This window comes from Aotus nancymaae, unplaced genomic scaffold (genome assembly GCF_030222135.1).
Source record: "Aotus nancymaae isolate 86718 unplaced genomic scaffold, 86718_ANA_hifiasm-v0.15.2.pri h1tg000003l, whole genome shotgun sequence".
Taxonomy (NCBI): Eukaryota; Metazoa; Chordata; class Mammalia; order Primates; family Aotidae; genus Aotus; species Aotus nancymaae.
In genome coordinates this window covers 76,697,117-76,712,506 of record NW_026988414.1, presented here as the reverse complement: position 1 = coordinate 76,712,506, position 15,390 = coordinate 76,697,117, and the positions used below count along the sequence as shown (strand labels likewise).

At 43.4% G+C, this 15,390-nt stretch overlaps 1 protein-coding gene across 1 annotated transcript in view; it reads right to left on the bottom strand.

The window, feature by feature from the left end:
- Positions 1–12,048, bottom strand: part of IREB2 (iron responsive element binding protein 2) — a 63,861-nt gene extending 51,813 nt beyond the window's left edge. The window contains exons 1-2 of the mRNA XM_012457724.2: positions 12,015–12,048; positions 10,529–10,618 (exon numbers count right to left, since the gene is read on the bottom strand). Coding sequence (XP_012313147.2) covers positions 10,529–10,618; positions 12,015–12,033 — 109 coding nt within the window. The 5' untranslated portion in view covers positions 12,034–12,048. The remainder of the gene's footprint in view (positions 1–10,528; positions 10,619–12,014) is intronic.
- Positions 12,049–15,390: the final 3,342 nt, after the last annotated feature.

Sequence of the window (15,390 nt, the reverse complement as noted above, 5' to 3'; positions counted from 1 at the left end):
TGCAAAGATTAGAAAATACAGTGTATCTCTCTACAGAGGTCACAAACTCTGTCTCATGTCTGCTAGCCTACAGACTTGTTTTACTTGTTCTGTAGAGTTTTAACATTTTAAATTTAACTGCCAACATTTAAAACACCACAGGTCTTTCAGATGAAAATCCGAATTTCTGGTTTCTCAAGATAAAAATCAGAAAACTTTTCCTTTTTAAGTTTTTAATTTTTTTTCAATAAAATATAAAAATGTAAATTTTAATAGTAATAGAGATGGAGTCTCACTATGTTGACCAGGCTGGTCTTGAACTCCTGCCCTCAAATAATCCTCCCATAATGGCCTCTCAAAGTGCTAGGATTACAAGTGTGAGCCACCACTCCTAGTCAAAAAAATAAATAAATAAATAAATCAGAAAACTTTACAATACCAACCTTATACTTCTGCTGGAACTCTGTAAGCACCTACCTCTCTACACAGGATATGTGCCTTCCTGTTTGCCACACAATTCTCATTAGAGCATTTCACTTGTTTATGCTGCCTCCCTGGTCTCTATAAGCATGAGCTTACAACCCCTGCTGTAACAGATTTTTACAAGCATAGGTTTTGGAATCAAGATTTTTATTCATGCTTCTGTCCCACCACTTAGTAGGTAACGGCAATTAATTGTGGAACCTTGGCCAAGTGTATAACAGAGTTTATAGAACTGGATACAGTAAATACACACTCAACAAATACTAGCACTATTATTACATTACTCAACTGGGAAATAGAATGTATTGGAGAGAAAAGCCATTGGTCTTGAAATCAGAAGATACCTATAAGAGCAAATCACACTGCCATGTATGCACCTATGCAACAATCTTGCATGTTCTTCACATGTACCCCAAAACCTAAAATGCAATTAAAAAAAAAAAAGATACCTATAAGATATGTTGTGACCTTAGGCAAATTACTTGTATTTTCAACCTCGGTTTCCTTATCTGTATAAGGCAGATCTAAAACTATCTTCCCTGCTTATCACAAAGCAGCATAGTGAAGTAAAAGGGTCTTGATATTTGTAAAAATGGAAAATTTCAGGTTCAAGCAGTAGTGAAGAAATTACCCATGGGGAATATCAGTACTCCAGTAAGCAGGCTTTGGATAACTGAATGTAACAGAGAAACCCATCATTCTGAAGGAAGGGGAAAAGACTCTGAAGCCACAGGTTCTCTAGGCCTGCCAAAAGCCCCAAAGAGACTGCATCTTTGGAGTCCGGACGGGGAAAGAGTGCTAGGAGACCAGAGCAGGAACCAGCTAACATAGCTACAGGGTAAAGCTATCCCTCCTGAAGGTTAGGGGCCTGGAGAAAAGATTAGGAAGCTGTTCTAGAATGCCCTGTAATCCCATCAGACCTGGCAACAAGACTAACCCATGACCATGTCTGACTAGAGTCAAAGAAGTGTTTCTGTCTCCGACCAGAACCAGGTGGGATAGGGCTGATTTCCAATAAAGAAACTCTGACCTCCACAGAACAAGACATTGTCTCTTCAAATAAATAAACAAACAAACTCTGACCTTTTTTTCTCCTCTTTTTAAATATATTGCCATTGGGCCCAGTGCAGTGGCTCACGCCTATAACCCCAGCACTTTGGGAGGTTGAGGTGGGCAGATCACTTGAGGCCAGGAGCTCGAGACCAACCTGGCCAACATGGTGAAACCACATCTCTACTAAAATCAGCTGGGCATGGTGGCCCACGCCTGTAATCCCAGCTACTCGAGTGACTGAGGCAAGAGAATCACTTGAACTTGGGAGGCAGAGGTCGCAGTGAGCTGAGATCACGCCACTGCACTCCAGCCGGGTGACAGAGTGAGACTTTCAAATAAATATATACATACATTGCCATTGAGAGTCTGAGGAAGCAGAAAAAAATGGATTCCTGCATAAGACTTTTTTTTTTTTCATGTTTACTGTCAGGTTCCCAGAACGCCTATATCACAACCCTCTCTGTAAGGAGTTCCTTTTACACCAGTTGCTGGTGGGCTCTGGGTAGCCTTGCCACCCTGGCATGCATGGCTGGGACCTGGAGCCAGTCTTCCAACAGACAACCAATCTAGAGTCTGGACTGTGGCACAGGGAGTAGTCAAGCACAAATGCCATGCCTAACAGAACTTGACTTAGGGAGAAGGCAGAAAACAGACAGAAACAAACAGAAACCAAGAGAAAAAGAAAAGCAAAATAATGGGCCAGGAATGGTGGCTCACACCTATAATCCTAGCACTCTGGGAGGCCAAGGCAGGAAGACCACTTGAGTTGAGGAGACTTCCATCTCTACAAAAGACTGAAAAAAAATGAGACTGGGCGTGGTGGCTCAGACCTCCCATCTCTACAAAAGATTGAAAAAAATATGAGGCCGAGGTGGGTGGATCACCTGAGGTCAGAGCTTGAGATCAGCCTGGCCAACAAGGTAAAACCTCATCTCTACTAAAAATACAAAAATCAGCAGGGTGTGGTGGCACACACCTGTAATCCCAGCTACTTGGGAGGCTGAGCCAGGAGAATCACTTGAACCTGGGAGGTGGAGGTTGCAGTAAGCCAAGACTGAACTCCAGCCTGGGAGACAGAGTGAGACTCTGTCTCAAAAAAAAAAAAAAAAAAATGCTAGCCAGGTGTAGTGGTACCTGCTTGTAGTGGGAGGCTAAGGTGGGAGGATCTCTTGAGCCCAGGAGGTTGAGGATGCAGTGAGCTATGACTACACCACTGTATCCCAGCTTGAGTAACAGAGAGACCCTGTCTCAAAAAAAAAAAAAAGAAAGGAAGGAAAACAGAAATAGGGAAAATTAGCTGAGTCAGAATCATGGGCTCTACACATGCCTACTGAAGGGAACGAAGAGTCTGATCTGACCACACAATCAGATCCCATCAATTTCCTTATTTCCTTCAACTCTTCACAATAAACTCCCCAATTTAATGTAGAAGAAAAAATATCTTTTTTCTTCACTTACTTCACTAACAAATGTTCAGCAAACAAGAAATATCTACTATTGACGAAGGTGCAGAAACATATATTCTTCTCATTCACTACTGGCAAGCATGTAAACTGGCATTATTTGCGAACATAATACAACAGATGTCCTTCATGGTGCCTGTCCAAACTGCTACCCATGGAATGGACTGTTCTCAGTGTGCTGTGGCCTCCTTGGCTACAGCAGTGAAGCAAAAGCCATTCCCCTGGCAGGTTAATGACCAAAAGTCTTGTAACAAAGGAGACACTGGAGGCAATTAGAATCACCTCTCAGAACTGTGTAATCAGGACACAGACACTGAACTGGAAAGGTGTTAAGAGCTAAACTAGGGACTGAAGTTGCTATTTGAGGCCATGTACAAAGTGAGTGGGCTGAGGAGCCTTGTGTATAGTTAAGTGGAGGAAGCAAAAGAGCGGAACAGGGCAGAAATCTGAAGGTCCTGAGTGAAAATAATAAAGAATTTCCTTAATTCTGGGCCACCGCCATTTTCTTGAGAGACAGCCACATTTCACTGGCCTGGGAGCGCTGTATCATTACAATAAATCCTTCTTCACTTGAACTAGTGTCTGTTCCTTGGAACCAAAAGGGCCTAATCTAGAGTAGAAATTGGTAATAAAAGCAAAGGTAAAATGTGGAGGGCTGGTGAGTACATGGTTGTACACATGGACTAGTAGAATGATGTTAGGTAAAGGCAATCCTTAGAAAGTTATGTACTATGTGAACAAATTACAAACAAACAATTTCATTGCTTACCCAATCCAGTCTTTTCAAGAGCCCACATAAGAGACAAGATGAACAGATCTGTGTCTCTTTCAGCAAGATAACCGGACCAGCAACAGACTCCTGACAAGTGCAGTCAAAATAGGTTAAAATGTCAGGTGAGCCGGACGCAATGGATACACCTGTAACCCCAGCACTTTGGGAAACTGAGGCAGGAGGATCATTTGAGGCCAGAATTCAAGACCAGCCTAGGCAACATAGGGAGACCCTGTCCCTACAAAACATTTAAAATTTAGCCAGGCATGATGGCATGTGCCTGTAGTCCCAACTACTTGGGAGACTGACATAGGAGGATCACTTGAGCCCGGGAGTCCAGGCTGCAGTGGGCCATGATCGAACCACTGCATTCCAGCCTGGGTGACAGAGCAAGACCCTGAGGGAAAAAACAAAACAAAACAAATCAAGTAAGAGTCACCTAGAGACAGAGCCTTAACTGGATGGTGATCCAGTCATAACACACAAGAATGCTCAGCAGTGGCCATACTGGGATTATACAAAAGTAAGTGAGTAAAGTAGGTTGTAGAGTTGGAAGAATGGATATTCAAAAAGAAACAGAAAATAAACCAGGCAGCCTTCAAGTGACAAACAGAACACTGCCTCTGGCTTAGAAATCCTGGTTCCCATGAAATCTGACTATGCTTTCTTGTCTTTGGATGTCTGGAAACTGCAACATATTTTTTACTTGAGTGAGTTTTTGTTACTTATAATCCAAGGTAAAGACTGGAACCAGGCAGGGCACGGTGACTCAAACCTGTAATCCCAAAACTTTGAGAGGCAGAGGCGGGTGGATCACCTGAGGTCAGGAGTTCTAACACCAGCCTGGCCTGCATGGCAAAACCCCGTCTCTACTAAAAATACAAAAATTGGCAGGGTATGATGGCAGAGGTCTGTAATCCCAGCTACTAAGGAGACTGAGGCAGAAGAATCATTTGAACCCAGGAGGCAGAGGTTGCAATGAGCTGAAATTGCACCACTGCACTCCAGCCTGGGTGACAGAGCAAGACTCCATCTCAAAAATAAATAAATAAATCAAATAAAAGTGTGTAATGGGGTGTAGGGAATAACATACTTTCAACCCAACAATTCTATGTAATAAAAAGCCTGCACAAAAATGTAAGTATTAGCACATACGAAGCTTTATTTATAAATAGAGAAAAGTTACCATCAGCCTCAATATTCGAAGGTCTGTTAACCAAACCTTAATGCATTCACACAGGCAATATTGTGCAGCTATTAGAAGCTGCAGAGAAGTACAGGTATCCCTTTCTACCTGAGCTCATGCTCCTTGACTCAGAAACCAAATAGATTCAGATAGCAAGGGACACCTGTATTCAATGACATGGAAAGATGTTCATGATATATTAACTGAAAAAAGGGTTACAAAACAACATTTACCCTATTTTCATTAAAAAGAGCATATATGCATGTATTTTTGTATACACATAAAAATGAGACTTTCTGTACTGTCTGCAATGTTCTTGTCATTCTGTGATTCTTATAAACAATAAAAACTCTCCTAAAAAATTAAATACAGGATTTTCTTTCAAAGGCTGCAAGGTAGGATTTGGACACTAAGTCCCAGCTCTATTGTAGGACTAAGCAGTACTGTGGTTAAAAAAGCAAGCAGACAGGAAGAAAAAAAGAAAGGGTGAATGAGATGATGAGATAAAGAAGGGAGTCTGGGGGCTTTACACCACCAGAGACCCTGCTGCCAGTAATAGGTACTCTCTAAAATAAGCCAGGCCAGTCTCTCCACTATCTTCCCCTTCATTCAACATAGTCATTCATGTTTCCATTATGCTGTTCATTCTAATTCTCTGGTGTTGACTGTCCTCCATCATACATATCCTCTGTTTAACAGCAATTCAAGTCTCAATTCCTTCAGAAGGCAGCCTCTCACTACTCTAGACAACACTGATTTCTCCTCTCTGTAAAAACGTGATAGTTTTGAATTTAGAGATCTACTTAAGGGTCACCCAAATCAGCTTCTCGGGAGGGTAAGGCAGGAGGATCTCTTGACCTCAGAAGTTCGAGGCTGCAGTGAGCTATCATCATGTCACAGCACTCCACCCAAAGTGATAGTGAGACCCCCATCTTTATAATTTTTTTTAAGGAGTTACTCAATATCTACATTTGAGACTACCTAGATTTTGACTACATGATGTTTCTAGTCAACAAACTGGAGCACCAGACAGGCAGCTCCAGAATATTAAAGACATTCCCCACAACTGGCTGAGTGTAGTAGTTCATACCTGTAATCCCAGCACTTTGGGGGGCCAAGACAGGAGGATTGCTTGAGGTCAGGAGTTTGAGACCAGCCTGGTCAATATAGTGAAACTCCATCTCTACTAATAAAAAATTAGCTGGACATGGCGGTGCACACCTTTAAGTCCCAGCTACTTGGGAGGCTGAGGCATGAGAACTGCTTGAACCCTGGAGACAGAGGTGGCAGTGAGCCAAGATCATGCCACTGTACTCCTAGGTGACACAGTGAGATTCTGTCTCAAAAACAAACAAACAAAAAGACAGAGATTCCCACAAGCGAAATCATGCAAGATCAAAATGTAGTCAATGTCTAAGATGTGCCCACTCCCACAGAGATACCTTGAGTCTAAATTTGGGAAGCAAAAGGATAAAATGGCAGTAAAAAAGCAGAAATCAAATAATCTGTGTTGAACTCTATCAAAAGTCAGAGTAAGAGAGGGCATCAGGTTGGTAAGGCAGACAGTCTAGCTGGTTCACTCACCACCCACTCCCAACCACTTCCCCCTTTCCTTTCTCTGTTGTAAGAGCTGCAGAGCTAAAATACAGTACTCTCATCTCATCTATGGCTTGGCTTTTTGTGGTTTCAGTTACCTGCAGTACAGCACAATAAGGTATTTAGAGAGAGAAAAAGACCACATTCACATAACTTTTATTACAGTATGCTACTGTGACTGTTCCATTTTATTATTAGCTACTGTTAATCTCTGCTGTGCCTAATTTACAAATTAAGTTTGATCATGGGTATGTATGTATAGAAAATACATATTCACCAACGAGTATATACACGGTTTGGTACTACCCATAGTTTCAGGTGTCTACCGGGGGTCTTGGAACATATCTCCCATGGATAAGAGACGATCACGATTACTCCACCTTTCAGCCTTCCTGCAGATAAGAGTGGCCACTGATACTCTGGCCAAAGAGGCAAAAGCCCCTGGAGAGGGCTTTTCCCTTTGTTTTGCCCCTCCAGCTGCTTGGAACATGGACATAATGCCTGGAGATGCAACCATAAGAATAAAAACAAAATGGTAAGACAGGACAAGCCTTGATCCTTGCTGAAATTGGTGCTGCACAGCCCCAGTCTGTCGATCTTGTTATGTAAGAAAAATAAACTTCTATTTCTTAAAGTCATTAGACAGCGGGTTTTCAGTTCCTTGCAGCTGTAGGGATCCCTGATACAGTTAGCATGGAGCTTAAAACAATGTTTTTAATTATCTGTACTCCGCAACATTTACGAGGGATAGAGGCCATTCTCTTCATTAATTGTTACTCGTTAGAGCAGTCACTCTCAACATGGCAGGCAACAAAATGCGAAATGAGGGCAGAGAAGCCAGACTCTGAACCTTGGTGACTACCAAAGCAATGTCTTCTTGTAAGCATATTTCTAGGAGGCAATTCAATCTGATCCCTTCAAAAATGCAGTAAGTATTTTTTGTTCTAAGGCTAAACAAGCAAAATACTTTCTACCTAAGTTGTTCCTTTCTTTCAAAGTCAATTCTTCAAATTTTACTCCTTCCTAATTACTAGGAAATTACTTAAGTAATTATTACTTAATTACCTCTCATAATAATCACTCTATTAAAAAACCAAGAGGGGCCAGGCGCAGTGGCTCACTCCTATAATCCCAGCACTTTGGGAGGCTGAGGTGGGTGGGATCACTTGAGGTCAGGAGTTTGAAACCAGCCTGGCCAACATGGTAAAACCCCTTCTCTACAACTAGCTGGGCCGGTGATGCACACCTGTAGTCCCAGCTACTTGGGAGGCTGAGGCACGAGAATCGCTTGAACACAGGAGGCGGAGGTTGCAGTAAGCTGAGATCACACCACTGCACTCCAGCCTGGGTGAGAGAGCTAGATCCTGTCTCAAAAAAATAACTAAAATAAAATAAAATAAAAACCAGGTACTGATCGCACATAAATAAAAATCAACTTTCTGTTTTGAAATTATTTATATTCGCAGGTATTCTATTACATTTATCATGGCTATAAAAACTGGTAATTCTGGAATAATGTTAAGTACAGACGTACTCTGTAAAGTTATGCACAAATGCCTATGACAGCTTATTTCTCAGAGAAAATTTAACTTCCATATTATATCAATCATTCCCTTGTAATGCATTTTACAGTTGTTTTTGATAGTTTCCTACTGATTCCCTAAATCTGAAAAATATAGGTCATCTTCAAATAAGCACATTTCTACAGATTATACACAAAGTATTTACACTCAATCTTCAAAACATCATATGTGCTCCTTTAATTTATTAAGCTATGGAATTTGAGTTAAAAAACTTACAAGCCAGGATCACTAGATTATTTTGGAGAAGTAAAAGGGAAATAAAAAGACTATTCTTGTAAACTATCAATCTAGCTGTTTTCAAAATTAATGCAAACTCATCATCAGTGAAGGGATAAGATTAATGTGAAAGAAACACATCATTAAGAAAATGACCAACCTCTTTTAACAAATATATCAATACAAATTACTGCAGCTAAACATTGAAGGTAAAGGATATTGTTCTCATTCTGGCAAGCTATTTCTTAATGACAACCTAATTCCAAAATGGGGATTCTCTAAGATACTCTAAAATATCTGTATTTCACAATACACAAAAAATATCACACATAGCAGTCAAGAATATTTAAATTCCTCAAAATCTACAGAAAAATCACAAGAACGATCTTTTTTTTTTGAAACGGAGTCTTACCAGGCTGGAGCCCAGTGGCGCAGTCTCCGCTAACTGCAACCTCCGCCTCCTAGGTTCAAGCGATTCTTCCGCCTCAACCTCCCAAGTAGCTGGGACTACAGGCGCATGCCAAACACCCGGCTAATTTTTGTATTTTTAGTAGAGACGGGGTTTCACCATGTTGGCCAGGATGGTCTCGATCTCTTGACTTTGTGATCCACCCGCCTCGGCCTCCCAATGTGCTGGGATTACAGGCGTGAGCCACTGCGCCCGGCCCACAAGAACAATCTTAAGTAAATAATACAAGAATAAACAAGGTTAAAGCTCCTTCCAAACTGACTACAATAGATGTGGCATTCAATTTATCTTTTCATGTCATTGTCACAGAAAAGTTCACTAACAATAATCGGTCTTCTAAACTATTGGCCTAATTGAGAAAGTTACTCAACTGTCAGTAAAGTAAAAACTTCCATCCAATGCCCTGCAGGTCAGCCACATTCACTCTTCTGAGACCACAGGGAAAGGTTTGACCCCGATCAGGTGAATGAGAATGTCTGCCAAAACTGTAGGTGTGCAGGTTGGCCCAAACAATGCCCAACGCTGCAGAACAACTCAGTCAGTGGGTCCTGTTGGTGATTCCTATTCAACAGATAGCCAAAAGAATAGATGTGCGCACTGTTCATTTGAGAAAGTAAAATAAGCCAGGCACAGTGGCTCATGCCTGTAATCCCAACACTTTGAGAGGTTGAGGCAGAAGGATCGCTTGAGGTCAGGAGTTTGAGACCTGGGCAACACAGCAAGAACCCATCTTTACAAAAAATATAAAAATTAGTCAAGTGTGTTGGCATGCACCTGTAGGCCTAGTTACTTGGGAGGCTGAGGCAAGGACTGCTTTAGCCCAGGAGTTCAAGGCTGTATGAGCTATGATCATGACACTGCACTCCAGCCTGGGCAATAGTGCAAGACTTTGTCTCAAAAAAAAAAAAAAAGAAAAAAGAAAGAAAGAAAGAAAAGAAAAGAGAAAGCAAAATATACATTTAATTGGTGTAGCATATCATCAGTCAGTCAGGTTCTTCTAAAAATCACATTAGGCCAGGCACAGGAGCTTACATGTATAATCCCAACACTTAGGGAGGCAGAGGTAGGAGGATAATATGAGCCCAGGGGTTTGAAACTAGCCTGGGTAACATAGCAAGACCCCAGTCTCCACAAAAATAAGAAAAAAAAATTTAAAAACTGCATTACTGGTTTGAGGAAAAAAATTAGTGCTTAATTAACTCGATTTTAGGCCGGGCGCGGTGGCTCAAGCCTGTAATCCCAGCACTTTGGGAGGCCGAGGCGGGTGGATCACGAGGTCAAGAGATCGAGACCATCCTGGTCAACATGGTGAAACCCCGTCTCTACTAATACAAAAAATTAGCTGGGCACGGTGGCGCATGCCTGTAATCCCAGCTACTCAGGAGGCTGAGGCAGGAGAATTGCCTGAACCCAGGAGGCGGAGGTTGCGGTGAGCCGAGATCGCGCCATTGCACTCCAGCCTGGGTATCAAGAGCGAAACTCCGTCTCAAAAAAAAAAAAAAAAAAAAAAAAAAAAAAAATTAACTCGATTTTAAAATAAGAAGTTAAGGTACATCTTCCCTGAACAAAAGTTTTCCCAAGAGGAGTTTTTAAAATGGTATAGGTATGTGGAGGTGAACCGGTTACAACACAGTAGAAATAAATTTAAAATTTCTCCAGCTCAGTTTGACAAATGCATTTTAATTACTAGAGACTAAACAAACTCAAGAAAATGTAAAGCAACATTACCATACTTGGTGCCTCCAAGTTTAGATACATTGAAGAACTTCTTATGCGAACTGTCATTTAATGTTTCAATAAGGTACTCAAAGGTGTATCCTGGAAAAAAAAATATTTTAATTAAACACAGCAACAATACCTGGAATGAAAATACCTGGAAACTAGCTTTGTCTAATAAAATTTTCTGCAATGGTACAAATGTTCTATGTTTGAGCTGTCCAGTAAAGTAGCCATTAGTGACACGTGGCTATTGAGCACCCGAAAGGTGGCTACGGTGCCTGAGGAACTGAGTTTTTAATTTATTTAATTTTTATTACAGTTACACAGGGCTAGTATCCACCACACTGGACAGCATATCTCTAAACCATAATGTGTCGAATAAAAACTAGTAAGATAATTCACTCCAGAAATGTTTTAACACACAATACCTGGAAAGAGACACTAAAAACGATTTAAATAATCTACGGGGACGTTTTGGAAAAAACATGTCTTGAAAACTGCAGAGACAGGAATTTGGGAACTCCAAAATCAGCATTAGAGAGACTGATTAAAAAAACCAAAAGATGGATTTCTACGAAGCATTCAATAAACAAAAAACTTCTCAGTTTAGTACAAAAAATTAAAGTAACAGAATATCTAGAAAATTAGCATATTCTCCCCGAAAGATATAAGTCCTTCTGGTTTTGCACGAATTGAAGCTGAACTACAAAGTCAAAGATGCAGGGGTCTCATTTGAATGTGCCTCAGCTCCCAACATTCTAGGGGGCAGTGGCGGGGAGGCAGCCTTGAGGTTGAAAAGAACCTTCAGATCTTTTGTGCAGACTCATAGCGGTGGGTGGGCAGGACCCTCAACATTGTTAAGGCTTTCATCCAAAAAGAGAAAACATAAGCACAACCCATTTTCAGAATGAACAGTATTTTTTTCTCTTTTTTTGTAGAGGGAGGTGGACGGTGGGAGGAGACAGCGCTGCAATAAATGGTCGGGGAACTGACTGACCAGTGTTCAACCTTAACTGCCCCTCATTCGGCTTCCAGAGACACAGAGACAGAGGGGCCTGAGGCCGAGCTGTGGAATCGACATCCAGCTGCGTGAGCCCCGAGTACGGAGACGCAGGCCCCCGCCCTCATCGCTCACCAATGGGGGGCGGGCGGAGGAAGATGGTGGGCCTCTCCCTGCCCCTGGTGTTGCTGACGGGGGCCAGGAAGGCGCTGGCAGCAGGCAGCGGCCACCAGAGAGAGAAGGGTGCGGGTGAAGACCAGCGGTGGGGCGGCCCGGCCTGCGGGGGTCGCGCGGGAGGGTGGGGACCGGGAGTCCCACCTTCCGCGGCCTGGTCTCAAAGGGCGGCCCAGCAGGCAGGCCCCGAGGGGAGCACAACCCGAGCCCCGAGGGCCTGGGCGCCTGCCGAGCGACTCCAGGCAAGAAAAGCAAGGAACACGGCGCCTAGGCAGCGCGCGTTTCCAGCTGCCAGACCCAGCTCGGAGGCCCGAAACTGACCTGCTTTTGGGGCGTCCATCGCCGGAGACCATATTATCCCTGCGGGGAGGGGGCCGGCGGGGGAAGGAGGGGGGAGGCCGGGCAGGGAAGAAGGGGGAGGAAGACAGGCGGACTGGCAAGGGAGGAAGGAAGGAAGTAGTCTCGCTCAAATATCGCGAGAGCCGCAGAGCCAGCCCCGGGTCTGCGCTTGCGGGATTTGTCGCCTAACTCCCGCGAGATCTTCGGCAGGAAAACAAAGAAAGAGAAGGGGCGGAGCTGACCAGAGGGCGATGTCTCGCGCCCTCGCCGCTTTTCTCGCGAGCGGGGGCGGAGCGCTGAGGAGGCTCCAGCGGCGGTGTTGGAGTGGCTAGTTTGGCCTCGACAGCGATCCGTTACTTAGTTGTGGCCTGAAGGTTTGTATTGGGGTCTTGAGTTCCAGCTGTGTGCGCGGTCCCGCAAGGTGTCTTTCGGAGTCAGGGTCGGAATGGGAACTCCTAGGAGAAAAAGCTGAAGGAGAACCACTTTCCCCTAACGGTAAAGCCTTACGTTAACTTGTCAGACGTGGGCGGCCCACACGCCTGTTCTCAGCTGGGGCGGCCACGCTGATCCGGTGCGTGGGAGGCGCTCAGCAAACTGTTGAATGAATGAATTTTTTCATAAACTCCTGTAGCTTCCATCTCTGCCGCAGGTAACATACTTAAGCCTCTCCATCCTCCGCCTCAGCTCCTCCGGCCCTGTGTGCTCCATCTACCCAGCATTATCTCCTGTGGGCAGCGACTTAACGGAAAGAATTGCTCATATTCGCCCTCCCCTCCACTCCTTATCTTCTTCCAGTCTGGTTTCCACTCCCAGAAATGCCTTCAGCCAAGGTCAGCCATGACTCCACTTGCTGATCTCACATACCTCGATCTTGACTAGTTCTTTCCCCTCGTTGAAAAATACTCTTCTATCAGCTTGTGTGACCTCAGACTCTGCTTTTTTTCTTCTCCTAAGGGTGCTTGATCTCAGGCTCCTCTGCAGGCGTCTTCCTCTGCCCAGCTTGTGAATGTACTGGGCACTGGACGGGCACAGTAGCTCATGTCTGTAATTCCAGCACTTTAGGAGGCCAAAGTGAGAGGATGGCTTGAGCTGAAAAGTTCGAGACCAAACAGGGCAACATAGTGAGACCCCCATCTCTACAAAAATAATTTAAAAATTAGCTGGGCATAGTGGCATGCACCTGTAGTCTCAGCTACTCAGGAGGCTAGGATGGGAGGCTCACTTGGGCCCAGGATGCTGAGGCTGTGGCGAGCCATGACGGCACCACTGCACTCCAACCTCGGCAACACAGCGGGACCCGGTCACAAAAAATAATGTATTGAACATTAAATGTGCCCCAGAGCTCTGGCCTTGTACCTCCTCCCTCCCTCAATTTTCCCTGGCCCATCCCACCCTTCCTTTAACTTGTTATTTTATTAGTTAATACGTTGATGCTTCCCAGTCTGCCTGTAACCTGAGACTGTCTCCTGAACCCAGAGGTGTATATCCTAGTACGCTTTGGATGCCTCCACATCCCATGGCCACTTCAAACTAAAAATCACCAAAACTTAACTCATCCTTTCCCTCTTTAAACCCACTGTTCCTTTTGTATTGCCTGTATCAGCGAATGGTGGCATCTACCTGGTTGCCTAAGCCAGAAATCAACACATTATACCTGACTCCTTTACCCTCTCCTTTTAATCATTGACCCAAGCCCTGTCAACCCAAATTCCAGTGTATTTCCTTTATTCACCTTGCTATATTTTGTAACATCTCCTTTGCAATCTCAGCATGAAATTCACAGGTAATCTACATGCACTGTGAACAATAAAATAATCTACTTAAGGACCTAACTAATATAAAGGAGAAAAATAGGACAGTAATTTATTAGAAAATAATATGTATTACAATACGTAGATGCACAGGGATGTCTATATTAGATGACAAAATTGAGTCGTCAGATGCTTTCATCTACTTATAAGGAATGAGTTTGGTTTTACAGGACGTATAACATTCGACTGGGCCAGGCACAGTTGGTCGCTCAGGCTTGTAATCCCAGCGCTTTGGGAGGCCAAAGCAGCAGGATTGCTTGATGCTAGGAGTTTGACACCAACCTGAGCAACATAGTGAGACCCTGTCTCTACAAAAATTTAGAAGAGTTAGCCAGCCGTAGTGCTGCATGCTTGTAGTACCAGCTATTGTGAGACAGAGGCAGGAGGATCACTTGAGCTCAGAAATTCAAGATTACAGTGAGCTATGATTGTGCCACTGCTCTCCAACCTGAGTGACAGAATGAGACCCTGTCTCAAAAAAAGGTAATATTCAGCTGAATATGGACAACACTTTTTTTTTTTTTTTTTTTAGGCAGAGTTTTGCTTTTGTTGCCCAGGCTGGATGGAGTGCAGTGGTACAATCTCAACTCACTGTAACTCCTGCCTCCCAGGTTCAAGCAGTTCTTCTGCCTCAGCCTCCCATGTAGCTGGGATTACAGGCGTGAGCCGCCACGCCTGGCTAATTTTGTATTTTTAGTAGAGACGGGGTTTCACCATGTTGCCCAGGCTGGTACTGACCTCAGGTGATCCACCCGCCTGAGCCTCCCATGTAGCTGGGATTACAGGCGTGAGCCACTGCACCGGCCCAGCACTTTTTATTTATGTCTGACATTGCAAAATAAGGATTCAATATATACATACATATCATGCATAAATATGTATTATGAATGCATATATGGCAAATGCACCTATGTATAAAATGTACATATATATCATGAATGGACTCCTCTAAAGACTAATGAAAATGTGTTAGTGATTCAAATATTGGAAGTGTTGCCACTATTGAGATTTTCCGAAATGGTAAATAACTCTTGGTAAAGTTCAAAACAAAAAAAGTTTTACACAATAGTTTTATTCCTAGAAAATTCTCTATATAGGCCGGGTGTGGTGGCTCACGCCTGTAATCCCAGCACTTTAGGAGGCCGAGGCAGGTGGATCATGAGGTCAGAAGATTGAGACCATCCTGGGCAACATGGTGAAACCACATCTCTACTAAAAATAAAAAAAAAAAATTAGCCAGGCTTGGTGGGGTGCACCTGTAGTCCCAGCTACTCAGGAGGCTGAGGCAGGAGAATCGCTTGAATCTGGGAGGCAGAGGTTGCAGTGGGCTGAGATTGCATCACTGTGCTCCAGCCTGGGTGACAGAGTGAGACTCCATCTCAAAAAAAAAAAAAAAATTGCATATATATTAAAACCATACACAAATTACTTTTGTTTTTACTTGTAAATGGGGTTAAACTCTAGGCTCAGATAATTTTTAAAAAATTCATTGTTATTGTTTTTATGTTTCTGTGCATGTTTAACGTACTTGAATATCTGACAGTGTG